The sequence below is a fragment of the Orbicella faveolata genome, unplaced genomic scaffold (assembly GCF_042242905.1).
Source record: "Orbicella faveolata isolate gen_17 unplaced genomic scaffold, um_ofav_v1 contig_15, whole genome shotgun sequence".
NCBI classification, from domain to species: domain Eukaryota; kingdom Metazoa; phylum Cnidaria; class Anthozoa; order Scleractinia; family Merulinidae; genus Orbicella; species Orbicella faveolata.
In genome coordinates, this window is record NW_028301542.1 from 3,044,192 (window position 1) to 3,071,018 (window position 26,827).

The 26,827-nt window shown below is 36.8% G+C and overlaps 2 protein-coding genes and 1 long non-coding RNA gene across 3 annotated transcripts; 2 read left to right on the forward strand and 1 right to left on the reverse strand.

The window, feature by feature from the left end:
• The first annotated feature begins 4,861 nt into the window (after nt 1-4,861).
• Nucleotides 4,862-7,905, forward strand: LOC149113129 (A disintegrin and metalloproteinase with thrombospondin motifs 18-like). The gene is made up of 3 exons (XM_089288491.1): nt 4,862-5,036; nt 6,334-6,660; nt 7,502-7,905. The coding sequence occupies exons 1-3, from the start codon at nt 4,862-4,864 to the stop codon at nt 7,723-7,725; spliced, it is 726 nt and encodes a 241-aa protein (XP_089144617.1). The 3' UTR covers nt 7,726-7,905.
• Nucleotides 7,906-8,022: 117 nt separating this feature from the next.
• Nucleotides 8,023-26,698, forward strand: LOC149113130 (fibroblast growth factor receptor 1-like). Its single transcript, XM_089288492.1, has 9 exons — nt 8,023-8,062; nt 8,511-8,679; nt 9,087-9,304; nt 9,974-10,158; nt 11,322-11,456; nt 11,606-11,820; nt 24,914-24,954; nt 25,596-25,692; nt 25,765-26,698. Exons 1-9 carry the CDS (start codon nt 8,023-8,025, stop codon nt 25,955-25,957), a joined length of 1,293 nt encoding a protein of 430 aa, XP_089144618.1. The 3' UTR covers nt 25,958-26,698.
• LOC149113131 (uncharacterized) lies at nt 17,246-23,045 on the reverse strand. Its single transcript, XR_016206683.1, has 2 exons — nt 22,044-23,045; nt 17,246-19,195 (listed from the first exon to the last, which is right to left on the reverse strand). It is a non-coding gene; the product is annotated as an uncharacterized LOC149113131 (long non-coding RNA).
• Nucleotides 26,699-26,827: the final 129 nt, after the last annotated feature.

A 26,827-nucleotide genomic window follows, 5' to 3' on the forward strand; every position in this document is an offset into this window, starting at 1 on the left:
CTCAGTGTCGCTTGGATTAAGTAGTTTCACTCAGTTCTCGGCTTCTCGAAAACAACACTGTACTGAACATTCGTTAAATTGAAATATGTCAAATAAACAGACTCAAACTTCTCGCTTCCAAGCTTGTGTTTAATATGTACCAAGTTCCATGAGAATGCTTAAAACGATAAAAGGCGTCTCCGCTTTTACAAGCCCAATCGCTCGTTTAACAAATCTAATCCAGTCCAATCCCTGTTTTGTAATATGGCGCCGCGCCTGAAAAGCTCGAGGAAGTCTCGACATGGTTACATCAGCCACTCCAATCACGAAAAATAAGACTTTTTTCCTTCTTGGCTAACGTCGAAGGTCTCGCTGCTTTCCGTAATAGACAGAACTGATCGACGAAAAGACACAGAATTCACGAAACGTTTCCAAACGTTGCGAAAGACCGCGAAGCGACAGTCGAAGAGAGCACGATTTCCCAGACTGCTTACTTCAGCTGGGAAGGGAGAGGAACTGTGGGAAGGGAGCTGGGGGCAAAAAATTTACCGTGCGAATGGACCCCTCCCCCTCCCTCCAGGGTAGTTATGTCAACGATTTGGAATATTTTGGCCGAAAAACAAAAATTGAAAATTGATCGCAATTTTCAATTTTTAGACCCCTCCAAAACAAAAAAAAAAACACAAGCTATGTCACAGACTGCAACATTGTCGGAGAAACAAAATTGCTCTTCAGTTCCATATTTCTCTTCATTGTTGACAGGGTCAATGTAAAAATATAAGTTCTGTTCCAAAAGGAAAAAAAAGTGAAATATTTTCGATTTGGCGCTTTCTTATTTTGTATGATAACAAATCATGAAAATCAAAAATTGACATCAATTTTCAATTTTTGATTTTAAACGAAAATTGAATGGACGAGCGACACACGGACCGCTTACAAAGGCTCGCAAAATCAAAAATACACAAACCAGGGCAAGAAGCACACAAGAAAAGGCACTACAATTATCCAGGACGTTTTTTTAAAAATTTCTTCTCATGTGCAATTCCATCAATGGCTTGTGGCGAAACTTGCCCACGTTTGATTTAGTTCTCGTGATGGCGGGTTAAAAAATAACCCGATAAATGGTAGAAAGTATCAACGAAAGGTTGTAAAATAGAAACATGGAACCAGCATGCGCATTCCTGATATAACGTTGTAAACCATGAAAGTTTCAGAAAGGCTTGACAGAAAAGCTGGTAAACATACAATGACCCAAGAACTATACCAACGGATATTTTTGAACGAAGCCCCGTAACAATTGCCACATAGCGAAAACAGTAATTGATGGCTACAAAGCGTTCGATACTTTAAGAGAGGTGCAAGAATAGGAACTGTAAAGATGAGGTGGCTTTCGTTATGGTATCGGCAGAATTCAGTTGAAGATAAACTTTTTACGAAATAAATCTGTCCCTCGAACATACTAACATGTCTGTTCGCCAAACAGGCCAGCAAAATTTAATGTTGTATTTGTTTAGCAATCTGGGTCTTGCCTTCACCAGAATTAATAGGCCTACTGTAGGACCTTAAGTCGCGGTGAATTTGGGCGACTTTGGAGGATTTAACCCAATTTAGACAAATTTGGCAGGAAAAAGCATTAATAAGAAATACGGCGACTTCGATTCCACTTGAGTGATATAAACCTAAACTTAGCAACAGTCTGTCCACATTCTTTAAATTATCTAAAAAATATCTTCCGACAAACCAATATTGTAATAATCATTTTGTTTACTTTTGTATTCACATTAAGTCACCCTAACCTCAAGTATAAAGATTTGAAACAATTTTTGATAAAAAAAATTATTCGATAGAATTACCATAACAGTTGTTTTTATGTTATAACAAATATAATAAATTATAACAATAACTTCTATCAAGGTAGCATGAATGTTAGTGAAGATATCCCAATAAAACCAACATCAAACAAAAATTCAAAGAATAAAAGAAGTACAGTATATTATATTCACCGCGAAAAAAACTTTAATTTTAGGAAAAGAGACATGAATCAGCTTGATTTTAATTCAAAAAAGACGGAAACAATTAAAGATTAGGAAGTGCGGGATTATTGCTGTCATGGCGAGGGCAATCCTCTCCACTTGGTTCTTTTGATTCCAACCCGTCTCGTTCATGGGACATATTATAACCAAGGATTTCGCTTTAGAATCAGTTACGTTCATGGCGAGTTTTTTTCAAAATACCTTCTTCAATACCTTTTCAATTTCAGACGCAAGGCAACGTTCTTTAGGAAATATGCCTGAAAATGTCACAGCCTGAGAAACCAACAGGTGCGACAACAACGTGCACGAGATGTTATTGAAGTACCGACTTCAATAAGCAATATTTCACAGAGTATAAAGTGGCATTTTGCAAAGTAACGTGAAGTACCATTTCGCATTCGCATTCGTATCTTAAAGTATTAATATTTCCCAAAGCCAACATACAAGGTAAGATTTCGAAAAGAATACTGAAGTAATATCTTTTGAAACTGGATTGTCCAATCAAACATCTCTTTATAAATGCCGTAGACCAATCGGGTTGCACGTCATATTTAAGCTGATATCAGCTTTAACCTGAGCACTTGCTTTCCACTTTTGGCGGTTTCAGCGGGATTTTTTTCCAGTTTCTGAGATAAAATTGCTCGTTTTACTAAAGAAAATAGGAGGCACAAGAACTGGATGCGTGTTTACTGAACTTTATTCTGTCTGTGAGAAATAAACTTGAACTTGTTGTGAGCTATCATCTCCACTTGCAACTATCGAAAAAAATCTGAAGAAAAACCACAGATATTCTACTATCAGGTAAGCCAGTAACATTTTTCTTGCAATTTTGCTGTTTATTTTTTATTAATTAATTTACTTTTTTGCCTTTAGAGGCAGCTTTATTGCTAACACCTAGGATACATCAGATTCAGAGTATACTACAAAATCTTAATTACAAAAATAGTTCTTACAGGGTAGTACATTTGAGACATAATTCTACTATATCACGGCTATAAACAAATCACTTTTTTCATCGGCCGGTACTTTCATACTGAATTATTTTCCATATGAGTCCGCATCCAACAAGACCGGAGCGATAATGTCACTTCAAAACTCACATTGCAATTCCCCCTTTGGATATTTCAAGTCATGGACAAATTTACACTTTTTGCTTTTTCGCACACGCCAGACGCGAATGCAACTTCACCTGCCTAACCTCGCCCCCCACCCGCCATACAGTGTTGAAAACTACTACTTGCAATTTGTTCTGATTTTCAACATTGTATTGGGTGAGGAGGGGGAAGAACAACGCGTTTTTGAAAGGAAAGCGGCGCTTTTTTCAAACTTCAGTAGTAAAACACAGATAATTCGTTAAATTACTTAAGTGTCCCGAGGACTTTTGTCCACGATTGTAGGTTGCCACAGCAATACCGCTGAATTTGTCTGGAACCCAGTTTCATCTTTGTGTGGCATGAAATTTTCGTGGGATCTAATTTTCGCGAATTTCTCGGATTTTTCACCGATCCGAGAAAATTAAACTCAGTGAAAACAGACTCCCGCCCAAAAAATTTCTGCGAAAATTTACTCCTTCCATTTACATCGCTGAATTACAATAAAATTGGTTGCAAACAGTGTAACGACCATATGGCTTCCGTTTTTGTTATTTTCAAGAACCCTACATGAAATCCGCGAAAGATCATCACCAGGAGTAAAGTCTAAAATTCAAATTTGCGAAAATTTGTTCCGCGAGACTCGAAAAATACAAAATCCACAAAATTAAACTCCCACGAAAATTTCATGCCACATGGTAGATGAAAAGCGCGTCGAAAAAAAAATTAACACAAAATCGCCTGTAAATTAATCAGCAAATTGCAGCAACTTTGTTTTAGGTTTGCTGTAACTATTTTGTGACGACTGCATGTTTTGTTTTTCTCCATAGAGCCATCTCAATGAGGATTCTTTCCCGAGAAAATTTCAAGCAAGGAATCGTTTTAAACACAATTTTTCGTTGCGGATTAATGCTCATCGGAATCGTAATACTACAAGCTTGGGTGAATGAAGGCATCTCACAGTCAGGTACGTATAATCATCAAAAGATATCATTTTGCAGGCAACAGTCATGTTCAAATTTCGGCCATATGAAATGTCTTCTAAAACATATTTTGTGTCAGTTTTGTATCGTTATTCCATCGCTCACCCAGAAACATTATTCATGACAACATTTTCACGAAATATCGTTTAAAACTAAAGCATGGAGAAATAGATCCCTGACTAGGATATGTAACTTTTCTACAAGAGAAGGTTCTCATTTTTACAGGCTTAATAATATACATGAAAAATACTCATTGCTGATTGGCTAAGACTGAAAAGTTCAGTTTTCGTGTAACATAAGTGCAAATTTAAAACAGGACTGCAAATTTGTACGTAACACCGGTGCAAATTTGTAACACGAGTGTAAATTTGAAACAAGAGTGCAAAAATGTGAGACACGAGTGCAAATTTGTAACATAGGTGCAATTTTTGAACATGTGTGCAAATTTGTTACACGGGTTTAAATTTAAAACACGGGTGGAAATTTGAGACAGGAGTACAAATTTGTAACAAGAGTGCAAATTTGAAACACGAGTGAAAATTTGCAACACGGATGCCAATTTGTAACACGGGTGCAAATTTGAAACACGAGGGCAAATTTTTACCACGGGTGCAAATCTGAAACACGAGCACAAGTTTGTAACACGGTTGCAAAACTACATATGGGTTCTGATTGGCTTAAAAACAATAGAAACTAACGAGAGCCAATCAGATTAGAGCTGGTTCTATAGGAACGTATTGGCGGAACTTTTGAGATTAGATGAGGAACATGAACAATGGCGGGAGTTTTAACTGAAGAAGAAGAAGAAGAAGAAGAGGTGCTATGGAAGGCAGAAAAATTATTCCAAAACTCCAGACACTCTAATCTCTTCTATGTGGCCTTTAACGCAGTTCTTTGGTCTTGGATTTCTTGGATTTCCAACCACATATGTTCGCAGTTGGCGGTGAAAGGTGTCCGGTTGCTCTCTTCAAGCAGTTCGTCGAGCGAAGATGACTAAATTTGCGATGATGTGGTCCCTTCTACCTCAGTGTCAAACGGAATGAATGACAACTTATCTGTTGAAAAGTCAACTAATTGGCGAAACACCATAAGTGATATGGTTAAGACTATTGTGGAGGGTACTAGCCTTGAAGAAAATAAGAAAAAGTTCAGGAATCATAGCACAAGAAAAACAACAATCAGCAAGCTGAAGAAAGAAACGCTGAACGCGCAGACATCGTCAGAGTCACAGGACACAGAAGCGTTAAGTCCCCCGACGACTGCGATGAAGCCACGAAGCAGAGCAACGACAAACGCTGTAATCTGTTTCAGCAAATCACTCGAATGAACTTCAGATAAAAGCGCGCTGTCAAAATTTCACTTAATTGGCTTGATTTTCTGTCTTCCTTTTTTTTAATTGCTACAAAAAGTCAGTCTTTGAAAAATTTTCTTGTGCTTCTTTACACCAAATTACACTCGAAATCATGTCGATAAATCTTTCACGAAGGAATGTTGGCGTCAATGCAGAGCTAGTGCTGTTGACGTTACGACGGTTTCAACTATTGTCTTCCAAGTTTAGAGCTAATATGATTATTATTAAGCTAATATAGAGCTAATATTATTATCAAGTCCTTCCTTTACTAAATGATTCAACAACCATGCCAAGAATTTTAACAGTTCTACTCCTAAGCTGTTGAAGTCATTAATCGTGTTTATTGTTCTAGAGGATGTCTCAGAGAATTTATAAATCAGTGATGCCGCAACCCTTCAGATCTTGCCTAATGTGACTGATATTCATCAAATAAATTTTGTGCAGGGCGCTGGACTGTTCGTTAAGTAAGCTGAACAGTTTGTTGCATGCAGGTGGTTGTATCTCTCCAAGAATTGACTGCATTAGCTGCGTTTTATAATTGTACCGATATGGCCGATATTGCCTGGGCGCCCCTTCTCGCACAAAAATAAAAAAAAAATAGCGGTCAAGCGCGGTAAATGAGTGACAAATAATGCCGCAAGATAAATATGGAATTTAGCAAAGTGTAAGTCAGTTTTGGTATTGTGTTGTAAATTGTACGTTTTGTAACGTAAGTATTCTGTAATGTAATATATACAGAGTAAGTAAATTTAAAAAAAATGAGATAAATAGGGAACAAGAGACTTGAGAACATCTCACTGCATACATGTATACAGCAAGAACCACAAGCTATAAAGATTGTTTATTTACAGCTTGACATCTCTTCTCATTGCTTATATGGTCTTTTCTACAAACAGGTAAAACGGCATTACCTCCGTATGAACCAGTCGGTTGTTTCAAAGATAGAGAACGCCGACGTGCATTTCCAAAATTAGTCGTTAAGTACCCTGGCATGATCAAGGGCAATGATGATTTGGCCAATTCACTCGCAGACATAATTCACATGTGTGCTACTGAAGTGTATAAGAATGGCTTCTGGTATTTTGGTGTTGAATATCAACATGAGTGCTGGAGTGGGGCGAACGGTAGTACGACTTACAGTAGAAATGGACCATCCGAGAAATGTTTGTTTAATCATAGTGTGGGAACTGCATGGACCGTATTTGTTTACCGCTTTGTTGAAGGTTAGTTACTAGTTGATCGCTTCACAGGGTATTCAGCTTCTTAACACCTGACAGTTCTTAGAGTCTAGGAACTGCTTGTAGTGTCGTGATGCAATGTAATGGTTCCCAGGCTTGTGTACATGAGAAGTGAACTAAAAATTTTTACTAGTTTTAGGTAGTGAAGAAAAACTGCCGTTTCATTCATTATTGTAAACTTTTAACCAGACACTTACTTTTTTCGCCACCTGAGATTAGCTTTTGCATACTTTTTACCAGTTTAGCATGACCAGGAACCTTCTGGGTTCCGGGCATTTCAGTTTTGCTGTGATCATGACTCTTTGGGATGTTGTTGATCGATCTTGCAAAATGAATTATCAGATGACAGCTTTCTTGTGATCTGTTTTTAAACAAATTTAAGCCCTTAAATTTTATCCACTAATGTCCATGTCCAGCGTCTCCATTATCAGTGAAGTGACCTAATGTCAACTGATCTAAGATTCTTGTGATCTGTGTTTAAATTATATTTTTAAACTTAAGGGCTTAATACCCTTAAATTTTGCACACTAATATTATGTACGATGACCAGCATTCGGCCATCCTAAGTCGACTGATATGAATATTAATTTCCGTTAGTTCTAAAAATTTGTATTGATCCTTAATCAGACTGTTGGTTTCTCCTTCTCCCTGATTGGAATACTAAAGAAAACCACGGACCTTTTTGTCGTGATCCGTGAACACTCTATGCACAAAAGCCTTAATTACATCTTGATATGCCATTTTAGAACATGAGGCAATCATTTTTCTTTTTTTTTTTTTTTGCAATTCCGGCAGAACTTTCATTTCATGGATTGATTTTTCTAATCATCAGTGAATGGCAGCTGGAGCCAGTGGTCGTCATGGCAGCCATGCAGTGTGACGTGTGGAGGGGGAAACAAGACACGTGTTCGCACGTGCTCTAATCCAGCGCCAAAATGGAACGGAATGGATTGCCCTGGGACAAATATCTCCAAAGAGAGTTGCAATTTGCACAAATGTAAAGGTAGATGTGTTTATTTGAAATTTTTATTTTCCTTAAAGTGTATTTGACAAATATTTTTTATTTGCTTGATGGAATCTACTTGAAAATGAAATGGAAATCGAAAAAAAAGGGTTGGTTTTACGACCTAACTAGTTTCAGGCTTCCACCTCGCGCGGTTTCTGACCAACTGAAAGTTACGTTTTATGATTGTACATGGCTGAAACGTCATGAAGAATCAACGGCAGCAAATTTTTGTTGCTATTTCCATATAACAATCTCCTGTAGATTCCATCTCGCAAACAAAAAATACATCTTTCATATACCCTCAAAAGTAATGCTCGCTTACTTTGACGCTCCGGGCTAGTATGTTCCTTGCTCTTCATTTTGGAACTGAGTTAGTTTTTGGTGAGTTAGGTGGCTCTGAGTCTTAAGCATACACTCGAACCTGAAACTGAGAAAAAAAACTGAGAGGCTGTATTATGAAGGTGTGCGTGACGAGACTTTCCACCGTATATTATCTAAATGCTTGTCAAAGTCATGTTAATTAAGACGTGCACCCATGAAATGTGGTAGCTACAGCATTTGCCCTGCAATGTTTCTGTATAATTGTTGTCATGGTAACCAGTTCAGACCTTGTATGATTTATATGCGTTGGTTTTTGATCACAAAGGTATATTAATACGAAAATCAAATATTGTGGGCTTGCAAAATTATTTACGAGCGACAGTAAATTATCAATAATGATCGACAGCAATGAGTATGAAATAGAGTGGCTATCGTTCAGAAACACAACAAAATTATAGAAAATATTGTCGAAAATATTGTTGAAAATATTGTTCTTTATTGTATCCAGACTCTTTAGGAGGTAATCTTCTTCACAACAATGAGGCTTATTATGGTCAGAGCACTGGGGAATCTTCTTTGCTACTGGTAGCGAAGATTTTGGGCAGCTCCATTTTGGGTTCGCTTTGCTTAAGTGGAGTATTATGGTTTGCTTCAAAATATCTTAGAAAGCGGAGTCGGTGAGTATGAATAACAATCTTGGTCTGCTTTAGATGAGAATACACGTGGTTCAACTAAGAAGAAGTTAATAAGTTAGGTCACGGCTGTTTAATCTGACGAATGATTTATTCAAGGATAGCACTAGAAACAATCACTTACGAAGGTCTCTTGAGCCGAGGTATAATGTTGTTTCAACACAATAAACAGTATAAGGCTGTCATTTAGACCACAAAAGGTAACAACGATAAATATTATTAACAAAAAAGCTAGAAAATATATATATTTTCCCATTTCATGCCACATAGCCAAAGAAACTGCAAGAAAGAATTCTACAGAAAATGTGCTATTATTTCTTGATTATGCATGCCTTGTGAGTAGTTTCTTTGTTGAAAGCTCAAGCTCTTGATTCTTCTATACATGTTGTCAGGACCACTTTAGAACTCTTGGATCCCTGGGAAGTCCTTTTTGATGACATTTCCTTGCATAGAATCATTGGAGAAGGAGCTTTTGGGAAGGTGTACAGTGGCGAGCTTCTAAAACAAACTATGGAGGTTGGAAAAGGAAGGAAGCCTTCGCAGCGTAGGAAGGACAAGGAACAGCAGCAAATGAAGAAGGGTCTGATTGTTGCTGTGAAAATGTTGCAAAGTACGATTTGCTTATGTCAAAACTCAACTTCTTTAACAACTTTGACATTTAACAAATCTTCACTCTCTATAATGATGCTCGATGCGTCGAAACATCGAATAACGTTAGTTTAAATACTTCTTGTTAAATGCTACAATAAGCGATTGACCATCCGATCAGCTTTTTATTCTCTTCTAAATAGGGAACAGTGCAGGTGCAAGTCCACCCTGTCTGACAATTAGAGCAAAAATAACAGTATCGAAACATCATGCAGTATAAACATGTACCGTGTTCTGTAAACTTTGTGAGTTCAATTACCGATTTAATAATTGTCCGAGAGATAGGTTTCCAGAAGCCCTTATAAGCTTGGAAAAGGGGCGGGAAAGTCTGGCGGAAAACACATTGATATTTGGTTTTCCTCATTCTTATTGGCTCAAATGATCTTCGTTCTGAGTGGTTAAAGCATAGTGAATAAGGCTCTTAAAACGAACATTTAAAGTCTTTATATGGGCAAAATGAAAAGTCGCAGAAAGTGATATATTTCGAGTTAACCATTGTGGTAATTTCATAAACTGGCGTAAAAATGTGATCGTGTTTATATTTTTCGTTTTAACTGCAGCTCGCACGGGTATATGTGAGGTATTATGTCTAAAATTGTAATGACAAATGCTTTTAATTTTGCTATCCTAGATGGCGCCACAGAAGAACAAATGCAAGATTTCCTTGAGGAAATACAGCTTATGAAACAAATTGGGTATCACCGGAACATATTGAATTTATTGGCCTGCTGTACTATGACAAGTCCTATGTTCCTTGTAGTGGAGTATGCAAAGAACGGGGATTTACTTCACTACCTCAGGAAAAGAAGAGAGCAGGTGATGTGAGATAATTGACAATCTTACCTATAACTTTTAATTTGGTCAGTAAGTTTTAGAAAACCGGCCTACTATCAAAAACTGTGTATTGACTTAATTCAATACAGTCCAACCTCCACTATCGGCCATCTCTCTATAACGGCCACTTTCTCTGTCTTCAAGGTGGCGTTGTAGAGAGGTTTGACTGTATTCTCTAAGTTAAGGCATTAGAAGCTCTGACGCCGTTGAACGGGAAGTTCCGATTCCTCAGACTATTTGTTTTGCTTCGAATTGTTTTGTTTTGGGCTGTCGTTTCCAGCCGGTTATCTACTCATAGCTTTCTATGAAAAACAGTTCGTTTTCCTGCACTCGTACGTTATAAACCAAACTACTTTAAATGTATAATATTACAATATAGTACATATATTATGTATAATTATATTATACATATATAAATATAATACTTTTACGTGGAGGGGGACATAATGAGAGTGACGACTCTTGCCGAGCATAATGTCTCACACACCATAGAGCTTTCTTCTACTTTGGGGTTTTTCATTTTTTTAGATAAAGCAAGCTTTTGAGGCGACGGGAGAGGCAGCGCCCCAACATTCAAGATATCAAAACATAGGAGTCATAAATGAAGGGAGCTTACATGAAGTAGTTATTGTTGTTTTATTCGCTTTGCACTCTTTGTGCCATGCAAGAGGAGAGACGGACCCGCCAGTAGTGGTCTGGGGTACAAATGCTCCAGCCCCTCCCCATTAGCTGGTTTTGTGTTCGGTAGTGCCGAATTCAACTCCTTCTTGCTTTGTAAATAGCCCTTAATTCTCAGAACCATACTCTGAATGCAAACATTGCGGATATTAACATGAGAATTAATGTTTGGCGACTAAAATTTCTAACTTCCCTTCTGCTGGAAAATTATTTTGATTTCATACATTTATTTAGAAGGAGTGGTTTGAAGATTCAGAACTTTCAGGCTGGCACTCAAAGTATGCAGGCAGTTGCAGTCAGTTTATGCTCGTTCTCACGAGATAAACGTGGTATGTACGAGTTCGAGCTACGAAAGCACTGACAAAGCACAATGACTACTGATTTAAAACAAACTATAAAGATCTCGTGTAGATTCCATCAAGCAAATAATAAAATTTCCGTCATATACTCTTTAATTTTCTTTTCAGTGCGCTAGCAATAAAAACAGATGCGCAACAATTGCTCACGGGAGCATCAAGAATGAAACTGACAACTTACAAGACGATGATACTCTCACACCCGCTGACCTAATGACGTTCGCATGGCAGATAGCGAAGGGAATGGTACGAGCTTCGAGACTGGCTTGATGTGTTTGGAATTTGTAATATTACGATTATACTTTGATGGCCTTTTCATATATCGATTGTTGTTTTCCTTTTCATTAACAACTACTGTTGCAGTGACTGAACATTCCCTTTCTTATTTTACATAGGAGTTTTTGTCACGTAAAGGATTCGTCCATCGTGACCTAGCGGCGAGAAATGTTCTCGTATGTGAAGGCAAGCTAGTGAAGGTAGCCGACTTTGGATTGTCGCGAATTGTGTACGCCGGGAGAGTGTACCATTCAACAAAGCCCAGAAAACTACCAGTCAAATGGATGTCACCGGAAGCAATTCATGATCAAGTGTTCACGGCAGAGAGCGACGTGTAAGTTTAAAAATATCAAAAAATGATAATAACTTTAAAAAAATACACAGGAGTTAGCGAGGTTCCTAATGGGCGGTTTTAATCAAATCGAAGTTAACCCCTACATACGGAGTTTGCTTATTTGGGTGTCTTAATTCAAATAGCGTAATATAGTTTAGCGTTTTTAGGTTACAGTTACCGTTTTGAAATAATTTGGCGAGAAAACTAGTACAAAAATAAATAAGTTTGCAGTGCTCACCACTTTTTAACGTGTTAACTAAGATTTTAATTAAATAAATAATTTGTCACTGATATAGCGTTTGATTAATAATGGTAATTGAACTGAGTGGAGTGCAATTTGGTCTGTAATCATACGCGTGATTTCAAAATCGAACGAGCGCGCAGCGCGAGTTCGATTTGAAATCACAAGTATGATTTCAGACCAAAATTGTACAACACGAAGTACAATTGCCACTTCATTAAATCCATTTTGAAATCTCACAATTTTATCGCCTTGAGTTTTAGATTTTTGGTGTATTGTTCCAGTAACCGGTTTGTTAAAAAAAAAAGCGGAACCGGAAACGCCTTTACGTCTCATTTAGTATGCAAAACGATGTCATGTGACGAAAACTCATCCGAGCTCCATCCGAACATGACAAAGAAACAAGCAGTTTTGAAGTCAGAACGAAAATAATCTACTTCAGGTATAAAAGTTCAATTCTCGTCGCCTGAATCAATGATGGTAGGCCTTTCTTTTTTCCGTGGTTGAGGCTGAGACTTTTCATTGTCTTTAGAGAAGAAATTTGAAGGTGCGTCCTGCATAATTCTGCGATAGATTTCTTTTGAGTTGTGGAACTCCCTCGAGTGCACGATGCCCAGTGGATGGTACGTTTTTTTTCTTTCATACCGTTTAATGGCATGTTTTTGAGGGAATCCAGCTCGTTATCATCTCCGTTTCTTTTTGTGACCTCGGCAAAGGGCTCAATATTCAGGACCTTGTCAAGTTCTTGCGGCGCCATTTGTTTCAAGATATTTCCAAGATGGCGGGACTAGCACCAGCTTCATAAGACGTTCATTCATTCACAGTTTTGTGGAGCGGGGCGTATTTTGACTATGTTTATTCACAGCGACAGAGTTTAACTCATTTGTTGCTTCGTTTGAAACTACCGGAAACCTGGAAACATCTACCTTGTTGAGATGGCTCTGAATTTGTTGTTGTGTGATATACGGATCTTGAGCAAATGTTGAAGAAAAATCGCCAAAATATTCGTCAAAATGGACACTGAAAGTTGGAAACTTCCATTAAAGTAGGTCTCCAGCCTGAAGGAGCTCATAATCGTCATTCAGAAACTGTAATTAATTAAATTCGTCAATTTTGGGGGGAAAAAGCAACAATAACAACAAAGTTTTGGCAATAGTAGTTGCAAAATTCTCCACAAAATGGCTTTTTGCCTCTCACTTTCCTGAAATTTTATTGATTACTTTGAACCAATCTTGAAATCTGATTGGTTGTTTTGTTTCACTCTCCCATTCTCACTGGTTGAGAAAAAGATGCGATTTAGAGCAAAAACTAGTGCGATTTGTGAATAAATCGCACCACTGAGAGCCAATCAGATTGCAAGGATAACCAGTGATTTCAAAATGGATTTAATAAAGGCAATAACCAATAACTGGGAATGTGATAAAGTTTATAGCGGAGCTCGGGTGGCCCAAAGTGCCGCCAAGCGAAGCACCATACTCATACCAGGTAGGAACCCATGAATGACGTTGCGCAACATGGCGGTCATCACGGCTCCAGCTAGTAGGTCAACCGAGCCATGCAGCCTTGGTTTACAGTGTGTTTCATATGTTTAAAGAAATTACAAAACGGTTAACACAACGAAAAGAGTGGTTGATTTCTTGACCTATCGAAAAGACTAGTTCAGTTCAGTTCAGTTCAGTTCAGTCTTCACAACTTTTGCTAGACGTTTCTGACCGGACGATTCACTCTGAAGTGAATTACCAAAATGCGATAAGGGACTGGGAGCTTGCCGTCGCGTTTTCTGCTTCCGCGGCGAGATATTTTTATTAGGGGTTGTAAAGTCTTCCTGATTTGAAACAATGCTGTGAGACATTTTATAAATTTCTTTGTTCGAATTTCGCTTATCCGTCACTAACACTGGAAAAGTTGAAAATTTACAGAGTATGTAAATAACATGTAATTAACATGTAAATAACCAAAAAAAGACTGTAAAGAATAATTTACATGATTTATCCCCTTTTACATGTTTTGGAGGTTTCATGTAAATAACATGTAAATATTTTAAATGAAACATGTAAATGATGAAGAAAACACTGTAAATGTTTCAAAGCAAAGGGCTAAGATCATGTAAATAACATGTAAACTGTTCCTGCAAATACTGTAAATAGCCTGTAAATTTCTTGTGATTCAACCTGGAAACCCGTAAATAACATGTAAATTTAATACAGGGAGGGTGCCATAATACTGTAAAAAACATGTAAATAAAAATGGGGAGGCTGTAAACAACATGTAAATAAAAAAAGGAAGGCTGTAAACAACATGGAAAATGAAAACAGGAGCCTGTAAATAACATGTAAATCGAAGAAGGGAGCCTGTAAATAACATGTAAATCGAAAAAGGGAACCTGTAAATAACGTGTAAATCGAAAAAGGGAGTCTGTAAATAACATGGAAATCAAAAAAGGAGCCCATAAAGAACATGTAAATCAAAAAAGGGAGCCTGTAAATAACATGTAAATGGAAAAAGGGAGCCTGTAAATAACATGTAAATCGAAGATGGGAGCCTGTAAATAACATGGAAATGGAAAAAGGGAGCCTGTAAATAACATGTAAATGGAAAAAGGGAGCCTGTAAATAACATGTAAATGGAAAAAGGGAGCCTGTAAATAACACGGAAATGGAAAAAGGGAGCCTGTAAATAACATGGAAATCGAAAAAGGGAGCCTGTAAATAGCATGTAAATGGAAAAAGGGAGCCTGTAAATAACATGTAAATGGAAAAAGGGAACCTGTAAATAACATGTAAATCGAAGATGGGAGCCTGTAAATAACATGTAAATCGAAAAAGGGAACCTGTAAATAACATGTAAATGGAAAAAGGGAGCCTGTAAATAACATGTAAATGGAAAAAGAGAGCCTGTAAATAACATGTAAATGGAAAAAGGGAGCCTGTAAATAACATGGAAATCGAAAAAGGGAGCCTGTAAATAGCATGTAAATGGAAAAAGGAAGCCTGTAAATAACATGTAAATGGAAAAAGGGAGCCTGTAAATAACATGTAAATGGAAAAAGGCAGCCTGTAAATAACATGTAAATGGAAAAAGGGAGCCTGTAAATAGCATGTAAATGGAAAAAGGGAGCCTGTAAATAACATGGAAATCAAAAAAGGGAACCTGTAAATAACATGTAAATTGGAAAGGGGAGCCTGTAAATAACCTGTAAATTGAAAAAGGGAGCCTGTAAATAACCTGTAAATTGAAAAAAGGGAGCCTGTAAATAACATGTAAATCGAAGAAGGGAGCCTGTAAATAACATGTAAATCGAAAAAGGGAACCTGTAAATAACGTGTAAATCGAAAAAGGGAGTCTGTAAATAACATGGAAATCAAAAAAGGAGCCCATAAAGAACATGTAAATCAAAAAAGGGAGCCTGTAAATAACATGTAAATGGAAAAAGGGAGCCTGTAAATAACATGTAAATCGAAGATGGGAGCCTGTAAATAACATGGAAATGGAAAAAGGGAGCCTGTAAATAACATGTAAATGGAAAAAGGGAGCCTGTAAATAACATGTAAATGGAAAAAGGGAGCCTGTAAATAACACGGAAATGGAAAAAGGGAGCCTGTAAATAACATGGAAATCGAAAAAGGGAGCCTGTAAATAGCATGTAAATGGAAAAAGGGAGCCTGTAAATAACATGTAAATGGAAAAAGGGAACCTGTAAATAACATGTAAATCGAAGATGGGAGCCTGTAAATAACATGTAAATCGAAAAAGGGAACCTGTAAATAACATGTAAATGGAAAAAGGGAGCCTGTAAATAACATGTAAATGGAAAAAGAGAGCCTGTAAATAACATGTAAATGGAAAAAGGGAGCCTGTAAATAACATGGAAATCGAAAAAGGGAGCCTGTAAATAGCATGTAAATGGAAAAAGGAAGCCTGTAAATAACATGTAAATGGAAAAAGGGAGCCTGTAAATAACATGTAAATGGAAAAAGGCAGCCTGTAAATAACATGTAAATGGAAAAAGGGAGCCTGTAAATAGCATGTAAATGGAAAAAGGGAGCCTGTAAATAACATGGAAATCAAAAAAGGGAACCTGTAAATAACATGTAAATTGGAAAGGGGAGCCTGTAAATAACCTGTAAATTGAAAAAGGGAGCCTGTAAATAACCTGTAAATTGAAAAAAGGGAGCCTGTAAATAACATGTAAATCGAAGAAGGGAGCCTGTAAATAACATGTAAATCGAAAAAGGGAACCTGTAAATAACGTGTAAATCGAAAAAGGGAGTCTGTAAATAACATGGAAATCAAAAAAGGAGCCCATAAAGAACATGTAAATCAAAAAAGGGAGCCTGTAAATAACATGTAAATGGAAAAAGGGAGCCTGTAAATAACATGTAAATCGAAGATGGGAGCCTGTAAATAACATGGAAATGGAAAAAGGGAGCCTGTAAATAACATGTAAATGGAAAAAGGGAGCCTGTAAATAACATGTAAATGGAAAAAGGGAGCCTGTAAATAACACGGAAATGGAAAAAGGGAGCCTGTAAATAACATGGAAATCGAAAAAGGGAGCCTGTAAATAGCATGTAAATGGAAAAAGGGAGCCTGTAAATAACATGTAAATGGAAAAAGGGAACCTGTAAATAACATGTAAATCGAAGATGGGAGCCTGTAAATAACATGTAAATCGAAAAAGGGAACCTGTAAATAACATGTAAATGGAAAAAGGGAGCCTGTAAATAACATGTAAATGGAAAAAGAGAGCCTGTAAATAACATGTAAATGGAAAAAGGGAGCCTGTAAATAACATGGAAATCGAAAAAGGGAGCCTGTAAATAGCATGTAAATGGAAAAAGGAAGCCTGTAAATAACATGTAAATGGAAAAAGGCAGCCTGTAAATAACATGTAAATGGAAAAAGGCAGCCTGTAAATAACATGTAAATGGAAAAAGGGAGCCTGTAAATAGCATGTAAATGGAAAAAGGGAGCCTGTAAATAACATGGAAATCAAAAAAGGGAACCTGTAAATAACATGTAAATTGGAAAGGGGAGCCTGTAAATAACCTGTAAATTGAAAAAGGGAGCCTGTAAATAACCTGTAAATTGAAAAAAGGGAGCCTGTAAATAACATGGAAATCGAAAAAGGGAGGCAGAAACCCTGTACGATAAATGACTTGCAAATAATAACTTGAAGAAAAATGCATGGAATGTACTGTTTTATTGTAATCAAATCTGTTGACCTTAATTATAATAGTAGAAAATATGCAAATTTATACAGAATCAGAAATTTATTGCAATCAGAACAAACTCAGTAAAATTCAAATAGTTTTTATATGCCATGAATAAGGTTTACAATGTATACACTGCAACAAATAAAGCATGTTTTCTTTTCTATCTATCCATAACAAGACGACTTAAATGTAATTTTGTGCATGGCCAAAATATTTTAAAATACCATGACTGAGCTCCTTTAACCGAATTCAAGCACTTTTCGAGAAGACTACTAAAATTCAAGACCTTTTCAAGATTGTGTGAAACCATGTCATATTGAGCCCTATTTAATTCATAAATAATAAAATGATTAAGAACTATACTGTTGTCAGCTACAACTAGTGAAAATTTTGCAATTTAGGTGTATTACTAAATTAAAATTGTTTGCGAATGGATACCTGTCTTAAATATATACTAAATCCACAAAGTCAAATGCAACACAATGATAATACCCTTGTCATAAAATGAATGAATAAACTGTTTTTTCTTACTAAGTAATTAATGTAGGATTAAATTGGCCTTAATAATGAGAAATGGGGGAGGCATCATGGCCTCGTAGTTACATGTAGTGGCTCAACTCCTGATCGAGCGATCCGGGTTCAAGCTCTAGGCAGGTATGTTCTGTTGTGTTGTTGAGCCACACACTTTACTCTCAGTGCCTCTCCACCCAGGTGTATAAGTGGGTAGCAGCGAATTTAATGGTGGGGTAACCCTGCAATGGACTGGCATCTCATCTAGGGGGAGCAGAAATAGTCCTAGTCGCTTCCTGCTACAGAAAGCAGGATAAGCTCCAGCCTGTTGGGCCACATGGCTCGTATGCAGACTTTACCTTTACCTTATTATGAAAATTACTGCAATGTAAGTGTGAAGTATTGATCAACTTTTTTCATAGAGTGAATTGTTCCTTTGAAATAGCAGAAAATAGGGAGAAAAACCATTTACCACAAGATAGAGGTTGACATTTTAAATTCATCATAAAAACATTCATGCCAAAGGAATACTACATTGCATAACATAAAACAAGGCTTCTGACATCTTTTAGGCGATGTTTACAAAGTCACAGTTTCCTTCTTTTTCCAAAACTGTACGGAATCCAAATGGTACAAACATTTTGGACCCCTGACAAAACATTCACTGTAAACAATATTCAAAATTTTACTTTTTCTTTTTGTGATAAAAAAAACTGTACTGTAAAAAAAAAATTCATAGGGGCCTGTTAAAATTGAAAGGCCTATCTAGTACCATAGTTCCCATAACACATCATAAGTTAATAAATTATTGTTCTGGTACTACATGTATGTAAACATAGCCTTTTCTTTTTATGATGAAATCTTATAGCTGCTGTATTGAACAATAAGTATCAACCTAGCAATCTGAGATATTTAAATTTGATGCTAATTCACTAACACAGGTACAGTGTAGGTGATACTTCAAAGCATTAAAAAATAATGTTTAAAGTGGTTGAATTTAAACCAGAAAGCTGCCAGAGCATATCAAAGTGTTGAAGGTCACCATGTTAGACTGTAATGCACCAGGGGCCCATTTCTCAAAGGTTCCAAAAAGTTTTTGCACCCAGAAAGCCATACCAAAATCTGAAATCTTATGCTTACAGAGCTGTTTTAATCGCTTATTCTCAATATGAACAGAGATTTCCTTCACACAAGAAGTTTCAGGCATATACAGCTCTTAGTTTTTAGACACAGGTCAATTAAAGATGGCTTTGTGGGCCCAAAAAGTTTCCAGGGCCTTCAAGAAATGGGCCTTGGACCCCTTATAGAGTCATAAGTACTGTAGACTTCTCAGTGGCTGATTTTTTCCTGATCAAGCATCAATGCCAAGGAGTATGCATGTATTGACCACTCTCAATTTTACTTCATCCTACAAGTAACATAAAACATTTCGTTAAATAAGATAAGTTATGTCTGAGTATGAATCAGCAAATTCTGTGTATGATATCAATCAGTGAATTTTACATTGGAGTTATTATTTTGTTTGTTATCATTCCAATTTATACTGTGACCTTTGAAATCGGACTGTAGCCGGTCATGTTGACTGGCCAAAGTAATTTTAGCTCTGTCATGTCTCGTTTCTGACCGGTCAGGATATTTATGCAAAAATCAAGTACATGTAATGTGAGCCAAATTAAACCCACAAATAGAGTTTGTTTGTTCCAGTCACTGCTAGACCATTTAAAAATTGGCTTAATATTTTTCTGAACGGATTTAACCCCAGTCACTTGAATGGCATTCCTATTGATCTTGAACGCATGACAAACAGCAAGCGAATGGTCTTTAGCAGTTCGAACAGATACATGTATGCATTGGTGTATGTTTTCATTAGAGGTCATAATAAAAAAGAGATTTAAAACTCTCAGATTTACAGTTGGGGATTTGATTGTTTATTCAAGAATGAACAACGTGACCGTCTCAACATGACATGACTGGTCAACATGACCGGTGAGTGAAGTTTTTGGCCAGTCAAGTCACCATTCTGGCCAGACATTGCCCGTTGACCGGCCATTATTTTGAGCCCTGAATATTCATCAATCAAACAGATCTTACATCTACATCTGTAGCTACTGTGTGACAAAAACTTTGCATCTCTGATTGGAAGGCACTGAATGTCAGAGGATGTAGAAGAACTAAACTCAAAATGTGTGGCAGTAAATATTCAATGTTCACTATCTTCTACATGGTAATATTCATGCACAATAAATCAAACTCCTATCAAACAATGTTTAAATAATAAGTCAAGTTATTTGCAGGCACAATTTGATTGTTTCTTACACACACTTATGCTCTATTGGTGGACAAAGGTACAGCTGATGTCATAAATGTTTGTTTTTGTTTCTTTGTTATGTATTACGAAGCAGATAGATTCTACGTTGTCGCGCATCTGTTCAGTAATAGATCACAGAAGACATCAAAATGTGGTAAGAACATCAGTAACACACGCCTGAAAAATTCACAGATTCTGTGACACACTCTGGTAATGGGTTATGTGAATATTTTTTGTTTTTACCATATTTTGGTGTTATCTGTGATCTACTCAGGGCAGGAAAAAACCAGGTCTGATTTCCTCAGCCAAGTAAATTTTGCTCTTGGGCAAGTGAAAATAGAAGTTCAGTGGCCCGGTGGGCAAGTGAAATTACCATGTAGCCTCAGTAGTCTTGTGAGTCTGACTAAAAATGCCAGCTTGATAAATGATAATTTCCAGTCATTCCATTTCAAAACTTAAGACCTAAAGATTACTTAATTATTAGGTTGAAAGCAAGAATTAGTTAGGAATCCGAGCGTACTTCATTCGCATTTGTCCTCTGATTTCCTTACTGGCCATCACACTGGCAACCAATATTTAAATGGGGGCAAGTGAAAACTGAAATTCACTGGCCCAGTGGGCAAGTGACTTACAATTTTTTTTCCTGCCCTGCTACAGATGAATGAACAGATGCATGACACATGAAACCTGCATGTATTTGGTAAGAGCACAATTTCATACAAGTAAAATGTACAGCTGTAACAGGTCTCTAAAATGCTGTCTGGTCATCCCAGGGTAAGGCAATCGATTGAAATTGATCCATAAATTGATGTAAATCAATAAATTGAAATTAATGTAAGTGTTATCAGTGCTATCAATCAATGGAAAGAAATTCATACTCACATGCTAGAGAAGTTTCAAGTTATCAATTTGATTTTACCAAATTTATCAGTCATTAGAGAATCAATTGAAAGTTGGCCTCTCTTTGTTAGTTCACATAAACTGTAGAAAAATTGTGTCCCTCAACAAAATGTTTGATTGTAACTTTTTTATGTAGATTTCAAAGGCACTACCAAAGACCCCCAAAACATAGTCCCCGATACATGTATGCCAGCAAAATATTCTGTTTACAAGATACAATGTTATGTTTTTATGCAATTGTATTCATGATTTCATATTTCACTTTATATCTTTTGTTCATTTCTTCCTTATTAAATGTTGCTTAAAAGATAAGCTAGTATCAGCAAAATTGGTAATGCTTATTGAAAATTTGATCACAATCGATTACTCATGACTAATTCTTTTATTGATTTCTGATATCATTGACTAATTCCTATTGATTGTTATGAAATAATCGATTGACTATACTGTGTCGTCCAAGACAAGTAGATTTTCCTGCCTGGGCAAGTTACTCTTCCTTTTTTTTTTTCAAGTCCTGTGTAGTTTTCATGACAGTTTGAGGTACATGTATACCTCTTTATAAAGTATCGTGGTGTTTTTTTTTGTGAAAGAAAAATTCACAACATTTAGCTTACTATCAGCACCAGTGGGTGCAATGTCCATGTACAGTTGTGTAGCATATTGTAACTTGCATGTAGGTACAACTGTAGATACTTGAGTAACTTCAGAATACTTACACTAGCATAAGAAAAATTTCTCTGCTGAAGATGGCACATTACATTTTAGCTTACTAGCATTCACATCAGAGGGCAACATAACCTTACAAGAGAATGCATCAGCCAATAAGCCAATAACAAATGTCGCATGCTCATACTCGGTTATCGAGAACAGATAATAACAGATAATAAAGCCCTTTATGCACAGCAGGTAAACATCAACAAAGTCGATTCCACAAGCAATGTAACTTCTCCTTGATAATGACACATTCACAACCAAAGGCAAAACGAAATGTATACGTATCTTGACGTTACTTTACTATACTCGTTCAATTTATGCAAAACTTGCTTACCTGTTGTTGTTGCCTGTGATCGCTATCTTCAACTTCTGGGTAAGGGAAAACTTTGCCTTGAAACCGTGCACGATGACGAAGCGAAGGTAGAGTGGATTTTGGCCCCTACAGAGCTCGAGTTCGATGCAGGTTCCAACGAACTGCCAAACATGGCGGGAGAACCGAGAGGACCTGGTACCTAACATGAAGACCGCTGATTCCTGTTTGTTGGAGATCGGGCACTCACAAGGCTGGTATGCTCTTACAAAGGGACTGGGATAACAGTGACGGCAATGAAAGCACAGAACGGTAGAAATCACCAAAAAAAAAAAAAAAAAACACAAAACAAAACAAAAAAACAAAATGTCATTTTGGGTACCGAAAAAAAGTCAGCTATCATTTTCGGAAAGGCGATAAGTCCTAACGTTTTCGGGAAATGGACAAAAAAGCCCTAATAAGTACGAGATACACAAGCTCCTCTAGAATAACCGAACAGATAAATTTTTTTTTTGCGCAACCTAAAATTAACCTACAGAGCCTAACCTAACTCGCGTCAGTTCAAACTCGGTCACCGGGGCTCTTTCCGTCTTGAGCTCACACAACACGTGACGCTTTCATGGTCCTTCATGAATGAATACGTACGTGTCCGAGAATTAATTTTTCTCTTTTCTAGAGACGTAAGCTTGGGACGCCTGCATGTGCAGTAACAATTCTAGTTTTATTTTGTCGTTGTGGATGCGCGGAAAGTTCACAAGAAGACAGCTTAGTGCGGTGTCGATCAATGCAGCGATTTAGTTTGGTGCATACCTTCTAACCCAACTTCAATTTAAAGCAAACTATAGCACACACTTGGATTTTAGAGAAGTTCAAATGCTTCAACGTAAAAGGCACCTTAATGGAGGCTTCACGGTAGGTTTACGGAGCTTTAGGGCGGTGTTACATTTTAACTTTACGCGCCTTTAAAAGGTCCCATTTATATGTTCTCGGTTACCCGAGACAACTCTTCCTCTCTCCCCCCCCCCCCCCCCCCCGTCCCCCCAAGTTTAACCTGGCCGGGGTAACTTTTCATTTATTTCTTTGCAAAATCCAACCAACCGTTTACAAGAGGATAGCGAACCTGTCGGTAACTTGGAATTTACATCATTTCAACGGTCTCCGTTGGTTGAACCGTTACACCAGAGTTATATTAAATAAGCCCACTTTTCCGTTACATGGTTTTTGCAGGGTTTAGGCAGGCCTTCTCTTAAATTTAGATCTTTTTGTTCTAAGAGTCTCCATTTTACATTAACGTGGTCTTAACAGTTTTTCGAAAAGCCCCCTTTATCTCATTTAGATTGTTTTCACAGCCTTTGTAAGGTCCCCCTTTTTAATTTACATGTTTGTAGCAGGCTATTTACAGCCCCCCACTGCACCCGTGCAACTTCTAGGTTTTCCATTTACATGGTTTTTACATGTTTCTTACAGGCCCCCTTTTTTTCATTGACATGGTTTTTATATGTTTCTTACAGGCCCCCTTTTTTCATTGACATGGTTTTTACATGTTTCTTACAGGCCTCCTTTTTTCATTGACATGGTTTTTACATGTTTCTTACAGGCCCCCTTTTTTCATTGACATGGTTTTTAAATGTTTCTTACAGGCCTCCTTTTTTCATTGACATGGTTTTTACATGTTTCTTACAGGCCCCTTTTTTTCATTTACATGGTTTTTACATGTTTCTTACAGGCCCCCTTTTTTCATTTACATGGTTTTTACAGGGTTACAAACATAACATTTCCAGACTTTTTACAGCATTCGCTTGAATTATTTACACGTTTCTTACATGGTTTAGCAAAGCAATTTACATGTTTTTTACAAAGGCAGATACTGTAAAAGTGCGTAAAATATTTTACAGGTTTTTACATGTTCTTCAAATGATCATTGTCGACAAAAACAACGTAAATCACTATTTACAGAACATTTACATGCTGTACTAAAAGCTGTAAATTTCCTGTAAATTTATTTTACAAAACCCTAACATGTAAATTGTAATTTACAAAGAATGTAAATCAATATTTACGTGCTGTAAATTAAAATTGACATGTCCATGTAAATTTTCAACTTTTCCAGTGTAAACAGTTCAACTTGAGTTACATTGCCGCAGTTGTTGTAAACTGTAATTGTAAACAACTAGTTTTTTGTTAGCTTTCGCCGATAATCTCGCGTCTAAAAATAGCAAATCATATTTGTAAATAAGCTCACTGCCAATGCGAGGTTTGAAGTTTTCTTTCTGTTAGTAGGGAGAGCCGCTTCTTGGACTGCTAAAATTTCTTCTACTATTTCGATTCTCGGAAAAGCAAGAAAGGATTCGCTTTTTGATCTTCGCACGTGGTGATTTGCAAAGTGTTTACAGCGTATAGATATTTCCACGTTTTGTTTGTCCAATTTATTCGTTTTGGTGAAATGTTGATAAGTGAATTTCTATAAAGGTTATTAGTAAAAGACCAGTAAAGCTACGGGCGATAAAATGATTGCAAAGCCTTCGGCAAAAATTATATTCAAATTATGCTTTAGAGTGAATCGTATTAAACTTATTTGAACACCACACGTCTTTCAGAAAATTTGGACTTCGGCTTTTAAATGCATTTCTTCCATTTACCTTGAATGATAATCAATCTTAAACGAATTTCCTTAAGTATTTCTTTCTTTGGGTTAGCCTTCGTTGAGACATTATTTGCTATTTGATACTCGGATATAATCATATGGATACTGATATAAATCTCCTCATTTTGTTCAGTTTATTCGACTTGGTGAAATACTTAGCTTATTGATGAACTTCTTTAAAGGTTGTTGTGTCGAGAAGATGATTTGTATTTACATTATAAATCTGTATATTATGATAATATCTTAACAGGTGGGCGTATGGTATTCTACTTTGGGAGATTTTAACAATCGGTGAGTTACTTTCTTTTGACGAGCCATTTCGGAATCTATGCACTTTTAGCTTTCTTGTTAAGTTGGTAAAGCCGAGGGTTTCAGAAATCTACTAATCTTTTAGCTAGGCTCCTTCGAAATTGCGCATGCCAAATTATACTAATTTATAAACCGTGCTTGGATCAGTTCACCACTCCATGTTCCTCCTGGTTGTAGTTCAGAGTGGCTATGAATGATCTCACTTATGCATCATTTGTCAGGCATAACATTAATCTCACCTGCGAGACCCGCTGTATCGCTATGGATGTAAAACTTTACAATAACATATTAGATATATGAGTATAATAATCATTGAACTTACTTTTGATCAACAATGAGCAAGCTAGTTACCAGGACTGCCACTCAAACTGACGAAACAACAATTTCAAATACACACATTGAGGTTAAAACTCCCAGCTTGCAGGAGGCTAGCCAGTTGAATATCTACAAGCATGACCGAGGAAGTGAAATCAGTGCTAACGATCACAAATGTAGCTCGGGAAGAGGAGTAGACTTGAGTTCGTGATCTCCGGATTACAACGCAACCAGCGCCCTAAACAGCATGCTCTCGCTGCCCCATAAACTGATCTTTTTCTCTGATCTTCTTCTTCCTTTGTTTCTAGGTGGGACGCCTTATCCTACCATAAGTAATCATAAACTTTTTGGAGCTCTTAAAGCTGGATACAGAATGGATAAACCACAGATGTGCTCGGATGAAATGTAAACTTCCTTTTTAGCTAACCCCGTTCTTTTCATGAAATGATAACTAACACCTGACACTCTTTTTCTCAGATATGAACTGATGCGACAGTGTTGGATGGTGAATCCCGCTGAAAGACCATCGTTCCCTGTCATACGAGAACAACTTGAACGGATGATGTTACACCATTGTCCTTATTTGGATATGGCTGACGCAGAGTATAATTACGCACCCTGTTATGACGTTGACAGTGATAAAGAAACGGAACTGGAAAGTACTTTTTAATTTACATGCTGATTTGCATGTAAGACTTTTCGACATGGTGATAAGGCAGCACTCTGTACGTTTCTCAGCCGTTGTTGTTTCCAAAGTACGGCTTACGATATCTTTTCCAGACAAAACAAATCGTGTTCTTTACGAACTATGCCTAACAAGGTCAGCACGTATTGTAAGTAGAGTAAATATTGTATCGTAATGTAAGTAGAGAGTATTATATCCTCTTGTAACCAAAGTTGTAATAAAAAACAAACAAACAAACAAAAAAACAAGGGCAGCACGACAAATTAATAATAGCGAAAACAATAAATGACCACCCAAAGTTTCTTGAAGCACTCGCCTCTTCATCAAGGAACATCTCAGCGAGTATAAAATGACATGTCGCAAAGTAACGTGAAGAAAAATTTTGCAAAGCACCTTAAAACACCTTTTTGCAAAGTAGCAAGCTATATTTTTCAACGTAAAAAGTAACATTTCGCCAATTTTTTTAGCACCATATGTTAAAGTGACAAACAACTTTTCGCAAACTTCCGATTAAATTTTTTTAAATAATCTTGTAATAGAATTTCCTAAGAGGTAAACACTGAAACACAATCAAAACACCGAACAAATGTTAATAATTATTTGTCCTGATCGAAACTTCTGTTAAAATATAGTTTTTGTCTTGCCTTTGTTCATTAAAAATGACAGCTGCCGCCGACTAATTTACTGTCTGAGTGACTTAGAATAAATAAAATTCGATAAGAACGCAAGATAAAAAATATCGTACTTTAAAATCCAATACTGTTTTTTAAGAAATTTTAAAGCGGCATTTTTTTTTTATGACGGAACGTTGACGAAGTTCAGATATTATGCCTCAAAATGTTTGACAATGATCTT